This window comes from Borostomias antarcticus (assembly GCF_949987555.1).
Source record: "Borostomias antarcticus genome assembly, chromosome: 22".
In the NCBI taxonomy this organism is placed as follows: Eukaryota; Metazoa; Chordata; class Actinopteri; order Stomiiformes; family Stomiidae; genus Borostomias; species Borostomias antarcticus.
The window spans coordinates 7,212,219-7,232,125 of NC_140255.1; the positions used below are offsets into that span (position 1 = coordinate 7,212,219).

At 44.6% G+C, this 19,907-nt stretch overlaps 2 protein-coding genes across 2 annotated transcripts in view; one reads left to right on the top strand and one right to left on the bottom strand.

Annotated features, from left to right (window-relative positions):
• LOC311323712 (myosin-binding protein C, fast-type-like) overlaps positions 1-4,771 on the top strand; it is a gene marked incomplete at both ends in the record, with an annotated part of 42,808 nt that extends 38,037 nt beyond the window's left edge. Inside the window, 6 exons of the mRNA XM_084456008.1 lie at positions 1,405-1,600; positions 2,337-2,476; positions 2,892-3,051; positions 3,357-3,493; positions 4,060-4,246; positions 4,746-4,771. Coding sequence (XP_084312134.1) covers positions 1,405-1,600; positions 2,337-2,476; positions 2,892-3,051; positions 3,357-3,493; positions 4,060-4,246; positions 4,746-4,771 — 846 coding nt within the window. The remainder of the gene's footprint in view (positions 1-1,404; positions 1,601-2,336; positions 2,477-2,891; positions 3,052-3,356; positions 3,494-4,059; positions 4,247-4,745) is intronic.
• A 418-nt stretch (positions 4,772-5,189) lies between these two features.
• Positions 5,190-19,907, bottom strand: LOC311323713 (testicular acid phosphatase homolog; the record flags this gene model as incomplete). Its single annotated transcript, XM_084456009.1, has 11 exons — positions 19,881-19,907; positions 19,165-19,260; positions 18,713-18,799; positions 16,988-17,143; positions 9,288-9,386; positions 8,133-8,228; positions 7,156-7,288; positions 6,473-6,555; positions 6,272-6,378; positions 5,429-5,607; positions 5,190-5,299 (listed from the first exon to the last, which is right to left on the bottom strand). Exons 3-11 carry the CDS (start codon positions 18,791-18,793, stop codon positions 5,190-5,192), a joined length of 1,044 nt encoding a protein of 347 aa, XP_084312135.1. The 5' UTR covers positions 18,794-18,799; positions 19,165-19,260; positions 19,881-19,907.

The window sequence follows — 19,907 nt, forward strand, 5'->3', positions numbered from 1 at the left end:
AACTAACCATTGAAAACAACTCATAGAACCAACTAACCAATAGAAACAAGAACCATGGAACCAACTAACCAATAGAAACAAGAACCATAGAACCGACTAACCAATAGAAACAACTCATAGAACCACCTAACCAATAGAAACAACTCATAGAACCACCTAACCAATAGAAACAAAGACCATACAACCAACTAACCAATAGAAACAAGAACCATAGAACCGACTAACCAATAGAAACAATCCATAGAACCAACTAACCAATAGAAACAAGAACCATAGAACCGGCTAACCAATAGAAACAACCCATAGAAACAACTAACCAATAGAAACAGCCCATGGAACCAACTAACCAATAGAAACAACTCATAGAACCAACTAACCAATAGAAACAACTCATAGAACCAACTAACCAATAGAAACAACCCATACAACCAACTAACCAATAGAAACAAGAACCATAGAACCAACTATCCAATAGAAACAAGAACCATAGAACCGACTAACCAATAGAAACAACCCATAGAACCAACTAACCAATAGAAACAAGAACCATAGAACCAACTAACCAATAGAAACAAGAACCATAGAACCAACTAACCAATAGAAACAAGAACCATAGAACCGGCTAACCAATAGAAACAAGAACCATAGAACCAACTAACCAATAGAAACAAGAACCATAGAACCGGCTAACCAATAGAAACAAGAACCATAGAACCAACTAACCAATAGAAACAAACCATAGAACCAACTAACCAATAGAAACAAACCATAGAACCAACTAACCAATAGAAACAGCCCATAGAATCAACTTATCAATAGAACAATTCATAGAACCAACTAACCAATAGAAACAAAGACCATACAACCAACTTACCAATAAAACACAAACCACAGGATCAACTAGCCAATAGACTCTAGCTGTATGACCTGAATAGACACACAGTGGGGCAGTAGAAATGAGTCCAGTGTCAATAGCAGTGTAACAGTGCATGTCCACCGGGCAGTTTGTCATCCCTCGTCTTTCCTGTCCCTCCCGTGATTGACTCGCTCGTGGGCGTTTTGCTCGTTTTCACTTCCTGTCACCCGCCATTGAGCCGTTGACTCAGATGTGTCTGTAGGATTGTTAATATGACACTTTATTACGTTTTCATGTTATTTTCGGATTGTTAATATGCCATTTATTCTGTCATTTCAGGCGAGAAAGTAAGGATGTATATTCTCAATATATGGTTGTTTTATTGAAATATGCCCTGACTTCCAAGTTTGGGGAGATTTCTGGCCAGGGTTTGGTTTGGGAACAGGAAGCCAGATAATAAGATAACAGGAAGCCACCAGAAATAAGTTATTTCTCAACATCCATCCCTGTTGTGCTCCTAATAAACATACGGTCGTGGTGTCTGACAGGGTAAGCCACGCCCAGTTGCAACATGGTTCAAGGACGGGGAGCCTGTCGACCCCAAGCAGGTGGGCGTCCTGAACTCCAACGTGGACTCTATCCTCTTCATCCGCTCGGCGGAGAGAGAACACTCCGGAAAATATGAGCTGGTCCTAAAGATTGAGAATATGGAAGACAGGGCAGCATTTGAACTCCGCATCGTGGGTAAGAGGGGATATGTTTATACAATTTAAATTGTTCATTGTTGTTTGTTTAAAGAGAGTTTGAGGTCACAAACCTCTGGGGAATCATATCTGTAATGTTTACAGAATATTTGTATCTGTCCAATCAGAGAAGCCTGTAGATCAGGGTTTCCCAACCTGGGGTCCGGGCCCCCCTTAGGGGGGCGCCAACAATCACAGGGGGGGGACCAGGCCCCAGACAGTTTGAGGCCTTTATATTAGCTAGACGAATATTTGTCAAAGAATCATGTTATTGACATGTCACACAGCAATTTTAAGAAAATACATGATTATATCTGATGAAGGGTCAAAAAGCCTTGTATTTATGGCACTACAAAACCATATAAATTCAATAAATTAATCAAAGACTATGAATGGTGTCAACATTAATATTACTGCTACATTGGCGAAGCGCTTCATTGTCCCCTAACTTACACCTGATGTAATTTGCGCACTTACGAACACACACAGACTGGACGTTCACAGCGATTTGGGGGGGGGCAGGGGGGGTGCAAATTCCATCAGGTGTAAGTGGGGGGCTCTGGGGAAAAAAGGTTGGGAGCCCTGCTGTAGATGACCAAATGTGTGTTCTTATCCAATCAGAGGAGCCTGTAGTTGACCCAGAGTTTGTTCTTATCTTATGTTAGATAACCAAATGTGTGTCCTTATCCAATCAGAGGAGCCTGTAGTTGACCCCCGGTGTGTTTCTGTCCAATCAGACCTGCCGGGGCCCCCGTCCGCGGTGAAGGTGGTGGAGGTGTGGGGCTTCAACGCAGCTCTGGAGTGGCAACCGCCCAAAGACGACGGCAACTGTGAGATCACAGGCTACACCATACAGAAGGCCGACAAGAAGACCAAGGTGAGGATCTGGCACGCAGGCCTGGGGGCCGGGAGTACTACATAACCCAGAATTCCAAGCCCCTTTTCCTCCTCCTTCGTTCGTGGCGCCCGTCTTGAGGGGCACTGCTCACAATCGGCCTGAACCGTCCAATCAACATCCAAGCTCTCTTAACATCAATTAACATCCAAGCTCTCTTAACATCAATCAACATCCAAGCTCTCTTAACATCAATTAACATCCAAGCTCTCTTAACATCAATCAACATCCAAGCTCTCTTAACATCAATTAACATCCAAGCTCTTTTAACATCAATTAACATCCAAGCTCTCTTTCTGTGTCTCCCTCTCCATCTCTCCCCCTCTCTCTCCCTCCCTCTCTCTCTCTCTCTCTCCCTCTCTCTCTCTCACCCTCTCTCTCCCTCTCTCGTGTCCAGGAGTGGTTCAGTGTGTATGAGCACACCAGGAGGCCTCAGTGCACAGTGTCTGACCTGGTCATGGGGAACGAGTACATGTTCCGCGTCTTCAGCGAGAACCTGGTCGGTGTGAGTGAGGACCCCTGCCTCAGCAAGGACACGGCCATCATCACCAAGACAGGTGTGTGTGTGTGTGTGTGTGAGAGAGAGAGAGATAAAGTTTACAGTATAGTATGCCTGTATTGGCTGACATACCTATCTTTATAAGTAGCATCCACCATGATGGCAACATTTCAACTAAGTACTTCCCCATTGTCATCATCGTACTTACATTAATACTTATTATTATTACCACTAGTATTCTATCAATACTAGTCTCCATTACTGGTTCATACTATAGATCGCTAATGGATTCATACAGGTAGTATGAGTCACCGTTCAGCGAGGACCGAGGGTTTATGGGTAATGCTGTGCTTCCTCTCCCAGCCCTGAACTACAACCCCACCCTGTTCAAGGAGAAGGACCTGAGCCTCTCCCCCAGGTTCACCCAGCCCCTGCAGGACCGCTCGGTGGTGGCTGGCTACAGCACCGCCATCAGCTGCTCCGTCAGGGGCTTCCCCAAGGTGCGTCCGTGCGCGCGTGTGCGTTCTGTGTGTATGTGCGTGTGCATCCGTGTGTGTGTGCATCTGTTTGTGTGTGTGTGTGTGTGCTTACTGCATACTGTGTGTGCGTGCGTATAGTTTGTGTGTGTGTGTGTGTGCGTACAGTGTGTGTGTGTGCGTGCGTGCGTACAGTGTGTCTGTGTGTGCATATCTGTGCATGTGTGTGTGTCTTTGTGTGCGTCTTGTTTGTGTGTGTGTGTGTGTATGTGTGTGTGTGTGTGTGTGTGTCTGTCTGTTTGAATACACAGTAATAAATAAACACAGTACATATTTAATATGCTGCCCTGTCAACTTTAAAACAAACACTTATGTTTGGTGCTCTGTTGACATTAGCCATTTAGGGTAATTCAATTAGTTTACTGAGCTTAGTTATCTGTTTTCCTGCAAAAAATCCTTCTCACAAAAATAAGTTCCTAATTTTCTCATTTTCCTCACTTGTCTTTAAAGTAAAGTCATGCACCACATCTTACCGTAGCGGAAGTCTCTCACACTATGGCATCTGCCCCTCCCCGTTCCCTCCCTCTCAGCCTAAGATCGTGTGGATGAAGAACAACCTGATCCTGGGCGACGACCCCAAGTTCCTGATGCAGAACAACCAGGGGGTGCTGACCCTCAACATCCGCAAGCCCAGCCTGTTCGACGGGGGGAAGTACTCCTGCAAGGCCATCAACAACCTGGGGGAGGTCGAGTCAGAGTGCAAGCTGGTGATACGAGGTACGGGGGCGCGGGGGGGAGGGGTGCGGGGAGCAGGAGGGAGAGAGAGGGTAAGAGAGAGAGTGAGAGAGGGAAAGAGAGGGAGAGAATGAGAAAGAGAGAAAGAGAATGAGCAGGAGAGGGAGAGAGATATATGCTGTATAACCTGATACACTCTGCTTGATTGATTGATTGATTGGTTGATTGATTGATTGATTGATTGATTGATTGATTGATTGATTGATTGATTGATTGATTGATTGATTGATTGATTGATTGATTGATTGATTGATTGAGATAGTGATTCATCTGATCTTTAACCTAGTATACTGTCCATATCCATTCAGGGAGATGACATTCAATAAAGTCATTTTACACAAAGGTGGTTCGTAATAGAGACAGTTAACATGACTGAGGCAGGCTGTTGTAGGGAGATGAACTGGTGCTTCATGGTGTCAGGAGTCATGTGGAGCAGAGGTCTCTCTTCTGACCTCTCTCTCTGTCACTGTTCCCTCCACAGCTCCCACCGCCCCAGAGGAGAAGTGAGAACAGTATAGAATGTAAAACCACACGAACCGAACCATAACATCAGTCAGAAGGACGACACACTGGAGAATAAAACATACTGGAAGTGTTCACTACTGAGTCTTTATTCATGTTCACTACTGTTCTGACAAAGCACTTTGTGTTTGTGATTTGCACGAGAGGTGCTATACTTGATTTGATTTGATCTCACTCACTCGTTAGGAGACAAAGCTACCTACAAAAGATGTTGGGAAAACTAAAAGAATACCACACACAGAATACTTAACTTCTAAATGGCTATTTTCTTAAAATACTGTAATAAAGACACCTTAACTTTATACCCAAAACACCAAATAGATCGCTACAAGGAAAAGATAAGAACTAGTGTGGTACTGCATGGTACGGTAACTCCTCTCTGCTCTGCGTGGACTATAGTCTCCTACACCTCTCTGGAGTACTGGTTTCCTCTCCTGTAGATTAATAATCCTGAGGTGACCAACAGTGCCACCACTAGGACAGCTACTGCAACTGCAAGCCCGGCAATAATCCCTGTGGGGGGGGGGGGGGGGGGTAATTAGAAAAGAGAGAAGTGATATGATCATAATATTTTTCTTTCCTACTGTAAACACAAACACACACACCAACCCAGGCAGGTAAGAAAACCCTGGAGCTCCTCACCTGTTTTTGACCAGGCGTGTGTGAGGCCGCACTCCGCCTCCCAGTCATCAGTGAGGACCCCTTTAACTGCCTCGGTGAACAGGGTCAAAGGGCACGCGGTCACCCGGCAGCCAGGCACAGGGGTCGGGTAGGGGTCACGCGAGGAGTCGTTGCGGTAGTACAGCTCCAGGGAGTAGGACCTGTTAACCAGACAGGATTCACCACAGTGAGACCAGTTAACAGCACAGTGAGACCAGTTAACCAGACAGGATTCACCACAGTGAGACCAGTTAACAGCACAGTGAGACCAGTTAACAGCACAGTGAGACCTGTTAACCAGACAGGATTCACCACAGTGAGACCAGTTAACAGCACAGTGAGACCAGTTAACCAGACAGGATTCAGCACAGTGAGACCAGTTAACAGCACAGTGAGACCAGTTAACCAGACAGGATTCACCACAGTGAGACCAGTTACCAGACAGGATTCACCACAGTGAGACCAGTTAACCAGACAGGATTCACCACAGTGAGACCAGTTAACAGCACAGTGAGACCAGTTAACCAGACAGGATTCACCACAGTGAGACCAGTTAACCAGACAGGATTCATTCATAATCCAAGATGATGAACGTTCCTAACACAGTATAAAGTAGGCAGATCAGTACTACTCTTATTTAACCGCATCTGAAATATAATTCACTACAAGGTTTATATTTAAATATAATTCACTACAAGGTTTATATTTACCAGCAAAAGAAGTGACTTAATGAACATGAACAACATGTTCCCAGAGATACAGTGTCTCTAACTGTCATATCAGAGACAATGTGAGGTGATTGAGAGTTCCAAATGACTACCTTACCCATCATCCTCCTGGTAGAAGTCGAACAGCTGACAGGCGGCGTAGGGAGGAAGCACGCCGTTGTAGACATCCAGAGCAGCCTGCAGCGTGATCAGGGTTGAGTCGTGCTACGGAGACACACAGGGTGAGGTGTGTGTGTGTGTGTGTGTGTGTGTGTAAACTGTTTTTTGGGCTACAGTACAGTATGAATGTTTGTCTTACTGCTGAATACATGATGAACTTCAGAGTGCTCCCATTGTCCATCGCCTTGGAGAAGTTCCTCAAGATGGCGTTGAGTAAGACCCCTGTTAAACAAATCAGATGGCGTTGAGTAAGACTGCTGGTAAAAAAAAAACATTACATCAACATTATTAACTCCCTGTGACACAAGCACTAACATCTTACAGTAGATCAGACCAGTTCACACAGAATGCACAGCACTACGTCAACACATAGCATGAACATGCAGGGTCCCACAACAACCACAACATAACATGAACACATCTTCACCACAACCACAAATGGACCACGTACACTTAGAGCTTTTATCCAAAGTGCTTTACAGTGTTCTAGTTCACCCATTCACACACCAATGGTCACCAATGCAAGGTGCTAGGCTGCTCATTGGGAGCAATTTGGGGTTCAGTGTCTTTGCCCGAGGACACGACCCTCCTACGCTGTTGACAGAGGAGGAGCCGGGACTCAACCCGCCGACCCTACGATCGTCGGACGACCCGCTCTACCTCCATTTTCAACCGCAGGAAGAGTGCCTTGTTTTTGTGTGTTTTTTTTTATGACTACGAACACACTCCCCAACAGCCATGACGTAAAATGAACGTCCGACTCCCGACGTTTATTCAACTTGTTTTTCCGATCACGTCTCTCTCCCTCCCCGTACAGCTGACCTCCGGAGAGCCGGGCCTTCTCCCGGCGCCGGTGGCCGGCGATGCCGTAGGTGACCTCGAAGGACGCCATGTCCCGCAGGGCGCGCAGCGCCGCCTGGGTGGCCCAGCCCGGCAGGGTCAGGTTGTGGATCCTCTGTCGGGGGGGGGGAGGTGTGTTAGTGTGTAAACCACACTCTTTACATAATGACCATTTAACAAGATTATCTCGCACAATGTATAAGGTCGCACTGCCGACCCCCCCTGACTGTGACGCCTGTATTCTGTGGTTTCTGTATTTCATTAGTAGCTCTATTTATAGCCCCCCCCCCCCCCCCCCCCTATGAAAATACCATATGCTTGTGTGTACGGGCGGAGAGCCTTACTCACACAATCCTGCCCAGGCCAGATGCCCTATCAATCCTGCCCAGGCCAGATGCCCTATCTTAATTAGCATTTCAATGTGTTGCAGAGGTACAGGTGGGGAGGTGTGTGTATGTATAAGTATGAGTTTGTGTGTGTGTGTGTGTGTGTGTGTGTCTACTGTGTGAGAGAGAGTGTGTGCAGAGGTGTGTGTGTGTGCGTGTGTGTGTGTGTATTGTGTGAGAGAGAGTGTGTGCAGGTATGTGTGTGTGTGTGTGTGAGAGAGAGAAAGAGAGAGAGAATGAGTGTGCAGATTATGTGCGAGAAAGTATGTGTGTGTGAACGTGTACAGCATGTGCCTGTGTGTGCGTGCCTGTGTGTGTCTGTGTGCATGCGTGTTTGTGTGTGTGCGTGCCTGTGTGTGTCTGTGTGCATGCGTGTGTGGTTGTGTGCCTACCTGTGTGTGTGTGTGTGCGTGCCTGTGTGTGGTTGTGTGCCTACCTGTGTGTGTGTGTGTGCGTGCCTGTGTGTCTGTGTGCATGTGTGTTTGTGTGTGTGTATGTGTGTGTGTGTGTGCGCGAGAGAGAGAGAGAATGAGTGTGTGCAGATGTGTGTGTGTGTGTGTGTGCCCACCATACCTGGCAGGTGAGAGTATCATAGACCCTCCACACTTTCCTGCCCACCAGTTTGGAAACAGGGTAGCCGGTGTGGTTGGCCAGTTCCTGGATGAAACTCTTGGAGATAAAGACACGGTTTAGAACGTCATACTTCCATTATATCAATCTCTATCAAAAATAGTTCAAAATTAAGAACATAAAAGTACATCTCCCACTTTCAGTCATTCATATTATTTATTTCCTCATCATAATTCCTCAACTGTTAACTTTTTATAAAACAGTCTACCACATTTTGCTGGCTGCATTCTATGTTGTCATGCCCTATGCCTCCACCAGGGGGCGGTAACGCTCATTGAAAGGATGCTTCCAACAACACCAGACACCCCTTTAATATGAGCTTGATTGGGACAGTTTAATTAAATCTTTTCGATGTAATTCGTGATCTAATTCAATCCTGACTGTTAATTAACAGCTACGAGAGTGTGAGAGAGATTGCGCAGGGCAGCTTTTTTGGCCAACACAGCAACTGTGACATAGGATATCACAGAGGAGCAGATGAAGTAGAGAAAAAAGCAAACAAGGTCTTTGACGGAACTAAAATACAAGAAACAAATATAGCATGGGAACTGGTGTGATACAGTATAAGATGAGAGAGAGAGAAATGGACAAGGACAATAGAAAAATGACATACAGTACATTAAAAGAAACTTGATTCAACATTTATAATTACCATGTTTCAAAGAAGACGTCAGTGAGATGACATGTGAACAGACTTGTTTTCTGTGCATCACAAACCTATAGCCTACAATGTCGACATGAGATCATTTTTTCCACAAATGAGCGTGTTTGCCATGTTCTCCTGCACCGTTATTAAAGGCTTCTGTACCCCAGACTGGTGTCACTGTGCCTGTTTTAGAATATTATTATTATTATTGTTATTATTATTATTATTGTTATTATTATTATTAGAGTGTGGTTTCACATACAGTAAGCTCTCTTTAGGCTTCCAACCTCACCTGCACACCATTTACCTGTTTTTTAATTTAATTTAATTTTACTTTTGAATGTTTGTTTTTTCCATTGTTTGTCTTTCACTTTATTTGTACAGATGACTAAACTTGCGCCGTTCCTGAGGCCTAGCTCAGTTTTCTGTCCGTTCCTGAGGTTCCTACCTACCTGGTGTTTGCGGAGGAAGGCCTGGTAGGGTCTGCTGTCGGAGCTGCTGGCCATCAGCTCTCTAAACCTGGGACAGTGTCTGCTCGGAGATTTTAGCAGCTAGTGAGATAAAACAACAACACTGTCCTTTCAATAAACGCCATCCTGCTGTGCACCGTCAAATGTACCAACGCTCTTGTCATGAAACGTTTTAAGGCAGATGTTACTGAGGTAATCCTCGGGTCATCTTGTTAGCTAGTCCCACCTTCTTCCAGACACTTTATTTGTTGTGGGATGTGAATTGAGTTCACAGTCACAATCCATAATCATGTTTTGACAGCAGGAATTATGGGCTGTGCTGTAGGTGGTGAACTCATATTACCCACCACTACTCTGCATGCCCAGCTTAAGAGCTGCTGGGTGAGAGGGCTTGTGTGTGTGCCTGTGTTTACAGTATGTGTGTGTGTGTGTGTGTGTGTGTGTGTGTGTGTGTGTGTGTGTGTGTGTGTGTGTGTGTGTGTGTGTGTGTGAAAGAGAGAGAGAGAGAGAGAGAGAGAGAGAGAGAAAGAGTGTGTGTGTCTGTGTTTGGACGCCATGCATGTGTGTGTGTATGTGTGTCTGTTTGTGTGTGTGTGTGTGTGTGTGTGTGTGTGTGTGTGTGTGTGTGTGTGTGTGTGTGTGTGTATGCGTGTGTATGCGTGTGTATGCGTGTGTATGCGTGTGTATGCGTGTGTATGTGAGTAGGCTACTGTATGTGTGTGTGTCTGTGTCTGCCCCTCTGTGTGAGTGTGTGTGTGTGTGTTAGTTTGTGTGTGTGCGCGCATGTATGTGAGTAGGCTACTGTATGTGTGTGTGTGTGTGTGTGTGTGTGTGTGTGTGTGTGTGTGTGTGCATGTATGTGAGTATTCATTCATTCAAACCTTTATTTAAACTCGAAAGGACACTGAGGTGTCTCATTTACAGCGTCACCGAGTGAACAATGCACACATCAAATAAACATCACATCACACATCAAATAAAACAATTACAAGTAGGTTACTGTGGACTTCCGGTCTGATGGGGCAGTGAACAGACGGGTGCGCGGAGGGCTCCGACAAAATCTTTCATTAAAACTTTTTCATTACCTTTCCCATTTCTCAAATCTGTCTGTACAATTACGACAGTTTCGCATTGTACTTCTAAAAGTTGTTACGGGGCAATGAGCAACTTGAAACAGAGACAATCATCGACAGCAACCAGAGCTAGCAGCATCTCGGCTAAGCTAGCTAACATGGCCGCCACCACCTTGGCTAGCAAGGAAGGTTTACCCACTGACAGCGGGAGCACTGACCCGGTCACCAAGAACGACCTCGAGGCTCTCCTTGGCAAGCAGCGTGAGAGCTTCAAAACGGACATGGCTATTTTGATGCAAGAATCAACTGAGTCCCTGAGGGTATCGGTGGATTCATTGGGACAGCAAGTCGCACTGTTCAACAGCCGTCTGGCTAAAACTGAAGCGCTGGTGGGTGAAAACTTCGGGAAACTCACCGAGTTGGAAACCGCGGTCGAGTCCCTGCAGTCCCAGACCATGACGCTTCAGGAGCGGGTTGATGATCTTGAGAACAGATCCAGGCGATCAAACTTGAGAGTAATCAACATACCCGAGGGGAGCGAGAGAGGCCAAAACCCGGTGAAGTTCATGTCCGACTTGCTGATGGAGGTAACGGGTGGCCCTGGTGTTCTCAGCAGTGCTCCGGAAATAGAGCGAGCTCACCGATCCCTCGGCCCCAGACCTGGGGATGCCAACGCGAGGAAACCTCGGGCTTTCATTGTCAAGTTCCTCCGTTTCCAGGAGAAGGAGGCAGTCTTAAGATGGGCCAGACAAAACAAGCTGGATTACGGCGGAACGGAGTTAAGGGTGTATCCTGACATCAGCGCCTCTCTAGCTAAGAAGCGGTCTGCGTTCAACCCAGTCAAGGGCGCTCTCTATCAAAAAGGAATAAAATTCCGCCTGCTCCATCCAGCCCGTCTCCAGGTCTCGTACAAGAACGAGGAACACTACTTTGACTCCCCGCAAAGCGCTCAAGACTTTTACAACCGGCGCGTCGCCTCCACTGGCTAGTGGATCGCCTACGGATCAACGAGCACCGGCCTTGCCTGGACTGAATGCGCGGCTGCTGGATACCCGTGACAGCCACGGGGAAGTTGAACCTTAGAGACATTGTTTTTGTTGTTTTTTTGGTTCGTTTTTCTCTCTTCTCTTATTCGTTTCAACTCAATAACATGGTAGCCTTTTTTTTTTTTTATGGAAACGATTGAGGTATGTTTATTTTTCAGGTAGGCTACTGCATTATAATTGTGGGCCAACAGGGCTTGTGCACTGGATTTATTGTCTTAACCTCCCATACTTTATTAGCTGAATTGAATTTCCTTTAAGAATAGGAAAAAAAAATCAAATAACTTTAATCACTTAATTATAAGAAGTGAAGGGGAGGATATACATATGTAGGAGAGGGGAGGAGAAACGGAGAGAAAAAAATAATAATTAAAAAATAATAATAATCATAATTCTAACTTGGGGGTAACATCTATGGCCCATAGTGTGGGTGGGTAGTCCATCTACTCCATCTATATTTACCATTTTGTTGCGCTGTCTAGGTTCTACCTTACTATTGCGCTGTTTAGACCTACTTTAAGTTATGTTGTATGGAGTGCAGTTGGCATTGAGTTGCACGATACTTTATGCCACAGACAGGTTTGTAGGGATAGGAGCCCTACATGCTGAGTTACGTTAGAGAAGCTAATAGGTCTATGTCATACGGAAGTGACACAGTTTCTGGAGTCCTGCTGCTTGTTCTCGTTCCTAGAACAAGCCTAGGAGTGTGTGAGTATGTTTATACGCTCTCTGTTCTGAGAGCTTTGTTTAGGGGGGGTTTATATGTTAGGTCCTACTACTACATGTCTGCTTTTATATCTCATTTTTATTTTATTCATCACCTTACTTCAAGAAGGCCCTCTTCATACAACATTATGCACAATATTGGCTATGGCTAATGCAATGGGAAATAGTGGAGCTTGTCTGAGATTTGTTTCGTGGAATGTTAAGGGGATCAATGGCCCAGTCAAAAGAGGTAGAATTTTCTCTCACTTAAAACACCTTAAAACTGACATTGCTTTTCTACAAGAGACTCATCTGACCACCAAAGACCATCATAGACTCAAGGCTCAGTGGGTTGGCCAAACCTTTCACTCTAATTTTAGTAGCAAAGCAAGGGGTACAGCCATCTTAGTGCATAAGAAATTACAGTTTAGCCCAACCAATGTTGTAGCTGATCCTCATGGACGTTTTTTGATAGTCACAGGTTCTCTCAGTAGTGTCACAGTTGTTCTTTTAAATCTCTACGCACCTAACTGGGATGATGAAGCATTTGTTGGGAAGGTAATATCACTCCTACCAGATCTGAACTCTCACCACTTGATATTGGGCGGTGACCTTAATTGCACAATGAATCCGTTACTAGACAGATCCAGCCCAAAACGAGATGCCCCTTCAAAAATGGCCAAGGCCTTTTCATCATTTCTGAGTCAGACGGGATGTGTGGACCCATGGCGTTCTCTCTATCCCACGACAAAACAGTTTTCTTTTTACTCCCATGTTCATAAAACATTTTCGCGAATTGATTACTTTTTTATAGATAGCTACTTTCTCCCCTCTGTCGCAAGCACAGAATATTCAACCATAGTATTATCGGATCATGCACCATTGTTACTTGACCTCTCTTTCACACTCTTAAGAAAGACACGCCCTCCCTGGAGATTGAACTGTTCACTGCTAAAGGATGAGGGGTTCTGTGGAATGATCTCTAGGGTGATCGATGATTTCTTAATAACCAATACTTCTGACCAGGTTTCCCCGTCTCTTCTTTGGGAGACTTTAAAGGTAGTAGTTCGAGGAGAGATTATATCGTATTCGGCGAGCCAAAACAAACTGAGAAAACAAAAACAGGAACATCTTTTGAGTAGTATAGCAGATCTAGACAGTAAACTGTCAATATCCCCATCCCCTGAATTAGAGAAGGATAGACAAAATCTACAGATGGACTATAACCTGCTCTCAACGGAGGAAACTGAGAAGTTAATTTTAAGATCGCGTGGATTATTTTATGAGCATGGGGAGAAGGCGGGCCGCCTTCTGGCGCACCAAATTAAGATCAATTCGGCCTCCCATCAAATTAAACAGATTAGGACCCCTTCAGACGAACTCACAGTAATTCCGTCGGTTATTAATGACACATTTAAAACATTTTACTCTGGGCTGTATGCCTCGCAATCCCCAGCTGATAATGCGGACAGGGCAACATTTTTTGATGGTTTGGAATTCCCCTCCGTTACACCTGCTCAAGTGAGTGTGATGGATCAACCTTTAAAACCTAATGAAATTGCGGATTCGATCAAGCTAATACAAAGTGGCAAGGCCCCCGGCCCAGACGGCTATCCAATAGAGTTTTATAAAAAATTTAGTGGTAAATTAACCCCCCTCCTTTTAAGAATGTTCAGTGACTCCCTGGACCGTGGTGCGTTGCCCCAAACACTTACAGAAGCTTCGATAACTTTACTCTTGAAGCCAGGCAAGGATAGTTCTGATTGTAGCTCCTATCGCCCCATCTCGCTCTTAAATACAGACTATAAGATCCTAGCCAAAACATTAGCTGCGCGACTTGAAGTGATTGTGCCAGACATTATATCATTAGATCAAACTGGGTTTATGAAAAACCGACACTCCTTCTCTAACATTCGCCGCCTTCTAAACGTTCTTCTATCCCCTGCGTCTGATGAGACACCAGAGGTGGTGGTCTCTTTGGATGCAGAAAAGGCATTCGATAGGGTGGAGTGGGGGTATTTGTTTGAGGTCCTTGAGAGATTTGCCATTGGTCCCAAGTTTGTGTCCTGGATAACATTATTATATTCTTCACCTAGGGCTTCAGTGAATACTAATGGGATGAACTCCCAATATTTCACTCTAGGTAGAGGAACTCGCCAGGGGTGTCCATTAAGCCCGCTATTATTTGCTATAGCAATTGAGCCGTTATCAATCGCACTTAAATCGGCAAGCTTCAGGCGTGGAATTATCAGACATGGCTCAGAACACATACTTTCATTGTACGCGGATGATTTATTGTTGCTTGTCTCGGATCCCATGACTACGATTCCACAAATAGTTGAATTATTGAATAGATTTGGAACCTTTTCAGGTTATAAATTGAACTATTCTAAGAGCGAATGCTTTCCTGTGAACAATTTAGCCCTTCGGATCACTGAAGGTAGCTTCCCATTTAAACTGTCGAGGAATACATTTAAATATCTAGGTGTGAATATCTGTCGAAAATTGTCAGATCTTTACAAGGACAACTTCCCGCCCCTGATCGAAAGGCTTAAAGTAGACCTGGAAAGGTGGAATAGGTTGCATCTAACAATTGCTGGGAGGGTCAATTGCATAAAAATGAACGTGCTTCCCCGTTTTTTGTACCTTTTTCAGTGTCTGCCTGTCTTCTTACCCAAGTCATTTTTTTGTACGATTAATTCATTGATCTCCTCTTTCATATGGCAAGGCAAGACTCCCAGGATCAAGAGAGAGTTCCTACAAAGGCATAGATCTGATGGTGGATTGGCGTTGCCTCACATACAAAACTATTACTGGGCAGCCAACATCCACAAAATGATTCTATGGGTTAGAGAACCAACACTAAGTTGGTGTGAACTTGAAGCCAAATCCTGCCCGTCTACCTCTCTTTTGGCGTTGCTTTCGTCTCAACTGCCCATTCGACCTACTCAATTCTCCAACAATCCGATTGTTGTTTCAAGTTTAAGAATATGGTACCAATTTAGACGTGCTTATGGATACCAAGGGCCATCTATTAATAGCCCCATTTGCAAGAACCATCTCTTCCTACCTCCCTATACTGATATAGCATTTTCTATGTGGCAGGGGTTAGGGCTTGTCAGACTAAAAGACCTGTATATAAATAATGTTTTTTGTAGCTTCAGTCAATTGTGTGAAAAATTTAGTCTCCCCAAAACACAGCTATTCCGGTACTTCCAGGTACGTAACTGGGCCAAACTGAATAACCCCTCTTTCCCCAATAGACCCCCTGACTCGGTAGTTGATTTAATTTTAGACATCCCCACGTCCCAAAAAGGTCTTGTTTCCAAAATATACACCTTGATTTCCCCTCTCACAGGAAACTCTCTAGATAAAATTAAACTGGCTTGGGAAGATGAACTCGGTCAAGATATAGATGAAGGTGTATGGGATCGAGCACTGGCTCGGGTGAATAACAGCACATCTTGCGCCAGGCTCAGTTTGATACAATTTAAGGTTGTCCATCGTATTTATTATACCAACTCTAGATTATCTAAAATATACCCCAATGTCACGGATGCCTGTAATAGGTGTCGTATGTCTCCCGCAGATATGACACACATGTTTTGGTCCTGCCCTCACCTACGGAGCTATTGGGCAAATATTTTCAAACACCTTGCTGAGGCCTTGGGTGTGGTGCTGAAACCGTGTGCGGAAACTGCCATTTTTGGGGTATTACCAGACCATCAAATAACTACTAGGAGGAACACTTCTGACAGCATTGCCTTCGCATCACTATTGGCACGTAGAAGAATATTGTTAGATTGGAAATCTTCATATGCCCCCAAAGCTGCTCTGTGGCTCAAAGACCTCATGATGTTCTTACACTTGGAGAAAATTAAGTATGACCTGAGGGGATCACCAGGGAAATTTGAATCTGTATGGGGCCCTGTGACTAATTACATGACTAAACTAAAGACGCTACAGGACAACTGAGGTACTCATTCTAATGTCCAATTTGATGATGACACTGAACACTGCAAGCTACCTACAGGGCTGTTTCGCTTTTTCTGTAACACTGAATGATGTTTCCACTACATTGAGGAAGGGCTGTTGCTTCTGTCTTTGATTTCTTTTTTTTGTGTCTTTTTTCTTTTATGATGTGTGATGGTGAATAATTGTGCTTTGTTTCGATGCCTGTTTTCAATGTAAATGTATTAGAAATTGTGTGTAGGACCGGGGTGGGGTGGGGTGGGGGGGGGGAGAAAAAGGGGAAAAATGTGGACCCTGAATGTACATTGATTTTCAAAGACCTGTTATTCAATAAAAATATATATAAAAAAAAAAAAAAAGTAGGTTACTGTGTGTGTGTGTGTGTGTGTGTGTGTGTGTGTGTGTGTGTGTTTCTGTCTGTCTGTCTGTCTGTCTGTGTTACAATGATTTCTTTGATTTGGCACTGCTCATAGTTAAATTTTCCCCTTGGCATGTGTCTTGTTGGCCTAGGTTTGTTTACCACTATACTGTATATTGGCTCTGTTCACATTGTGTTATGGCTCATCTAATCAACCAGACAGAGACGAGCTTGACTGAGTCGTAACAGTCTGTGTGTGTGTGTGTGTGTGTGTCTATCTGTATGTGTGTGTGTGTGTGTGTGTGTGTGTGTGTGTGTGTGTGTGTGTGTGTCTGTGTGTGTGTGTGCGTATGTCTGTCTATCTGTGTGTGTGTCTGTGTGTGTGCGTGTGTCTGTCTATCTGTGTGTGTGTGTGTGGGTGTGTCTGTCTGTCTGTCTATCTGTGTGTGTGTGTGTGTGTGTGTCTGTCTATTTGTGTGTGTGTGTGTGTGTGCGTGTGCGTGTGCGTGCGTGTGTGTGTGTGCGGCCCACCTTGTCCTGGGCTCTGGGGACGGTGTGCACAGGGATCGGTCTCCATGGTAACTGGGGTGTGATGGGCGATGGGCGTGTCTTCGGGGGGAACATCCCCGCCAGGTTGGCCTGGGCGCTCATCAGCGTGCGGTCGTAGTCGGTGCTGCGCACGTACACCTGAGGGGACCACAGCAGAGGATCAGCTAACCAGCTATTTAGCTAGCCAGCTAGTCAGTTAGTTAGTTAGTTAGTTAGTTAGTTAGTTAGTTAGTTAACAGCTAGTTAGCTAGCTAGTTAGTTAATTAACTAGTTAGTTAGTTAGTTAGTTAGTTAGTTAGTTAGTTAGTTAGTTAGTTAGTTAGCACCTCCGGGGACGACAGAAGCGGATCAACTAGCCAGTTAGTTAGTTCGCTAGTTAGTTAGTTAGTTAGTTAGTTAGTTAGTTAGTTAGTTAGTTAGTTAGTTCGCTAGCTAGTTCGCTAGCTAGTTAGTTAGTTAGTTAGTTAGTTAGTTCGCTAGCTAGCTAGCTAGTTAGTTAGTTAGTTAGTTAGTTAGTTAGTTAGTTAGTTAGTTAGTTAGTTAGCACCTGAGGGGACAACAGCAGAGGATCAGTTAGCTAGTTAGCTAGCTAGTTTGCTAGCTAAGTTAGTTGAAATGCTGAAATCACAGGACATTCATAGACTCTGCTGCCAGTGTGAGGGTGGTGTTGGGCTGGGATTTTACCTGTGCTGTAAATTAAAGATGTCTAACATTTGTCAGATTTTAACTGTTGCTAATTTAACAGTACATACAGTAACTGTGAGCCTATTCCAATGTGATAACTATGGTAAGAGATAATACGCCTCTAACACTTTTTTACTTTTTAATTATTTTCTGTGTCCATGTGTAAATAAGTTATTTCACACTGTAAATCTGTAAATCACTGTAAATCAATCTGGCAACAACGGAGGTGCCTGTGATGTTGACAAAGACAGTTTGGATGTGAGTGAGACGTGCCTGCGGTCAGATAGGTACACACACACGGTACTACTGACACTTCAGCCAACAAACTGATTATCAGAGACAGACAGAGAACGACAAGTGTTATTTGAGTAGTAATTGTATGTTACTTAATAAAGGGAGAGACAAAGAGAGTGATAGAGAGAGAGAGAGAGAGAGAGAGGATGAAAAGCACCGAGGGAGAGCGGAAGAGAGGGAGACTGCCGATGAACGGAGGAGAGAAAGAGATGAAAAGAGATAAAGAGACGGCAGGAAGTGGCGGAGAAGGAAAGGCAGGAAGGGGAAACAGAGATCAGACGTTAGTAACGACAGGATGACAGGGCTAGCCTCGGGGCATGCGGGCGGCAGGGAGCCATCACGCTGTTACACACGGTCTGGCCCGGAGGCCAGATAAACCCACTTATTACATCACTACATATTACATCCCTGTGACATCATGAACATGAGTCAGGCTTATTAACCCCCCCACACACATGACACACTCCACACAGGGACAACACGGTTACATCACATGTTGGGTACAAGGACGCACGCACACACACACAACCACAACCACACATGCGTGCACGTGCACACACACACACACACACACACACACATACCTTTACACACACACTCCCACATAGACACTTATACATACACACGCACACACACATACACACACACACTCAGACAGACAGAAATAGATAGGGAAGGGCAAGGCATTTCTCTAGCCCTGGTCAGGGACAGGTCGGTTAGATGCCGAACCTCTTTGCTGTTGTAGTCCTGGCTGAGAAAATCTTCGTAGCGCCTCTTCAGAAACCTGCCCAGGTCAAAGTGCTGCCTCATGCCCAGCTGCACGTGTAGAGAGATGCAGGACAAATCTTCAGAAATACATGACCATCATTCTCCATTCTGGCAATCATTCTCTGCTGCCTGCTCTAAGCTTGGTTGGGGTGTAATAACAGAGGATGGATGACAAACTGAATGTGTGGTAATATTAATAGTAATTGATAAATGCTTCCTCATTTGTCTTGATAAATCCTAATTCCCCAGATAAAACACATTATTATCGCATCAGATTTGAAACCTTTTTTTATTTAATTGATAAATGATAATAAATTAGATTGCGGTCACATCTCACGTTCTACTGAATAAAGTGTATGATATGTGTATATGTGTGTGTGTGTGTGTGTGTGTTCTCCAGCAGGGGGCGGTACCTCGGTCAGCTGTCCGAAGCCCTGGGCCCAGACGCCCTCTCCGTGGGGGTCCCTGGGATACGTCTCGATGGGCGATCGATCACCATGGCGGAACACCTTACACAAGCCACAGGTCTTATGTCATACTCTCGAAACGTTGCACACGCTAGGGTGTTAACCTAATAATCAATTGGGAGCTATACCAGTGATGCGGACAATCTCTTTTTCATTACTTATGTCATACTCTACCTACTGAGCCAGCACTGCAATGGGACCTACTGTCAAGTACATATACTTGAGCACAGCGTCCTCTTGGCACACGTGTACTGTGTTCCTGAGTAGCACGTTGCTCTTATACCTACCTCGGCTTCGGTAATAAGTTGCCTTTATACTTAATATACGTACAGTAATAGTAATACCAAGTAGTGTTATGTTAGTTACAACATAATGTCTCTTAGTGTTATGTTAGTAACAACATAATACTGTTTTTACAGTAACTATTATACTACCTGTATATATTACAGTAAGTATACTAGATTTTCCTGTTAGTGTACTAGATATTACAGTAAGTATACTAGATTTTACAATAAGTATTCTAGATATTACAATAAGTGCACTCGATTTCCCAATAAGTATTCTAGATATTACAAAAGTATTCTAGATTTTCCAGTAAGTATACTAGATATTACATGTGTGGATCAAGCAGTGTGAATACAGATCAGCTGGATGTGACTCACCGCCACGACAAACTTCAGGGTGCGCCC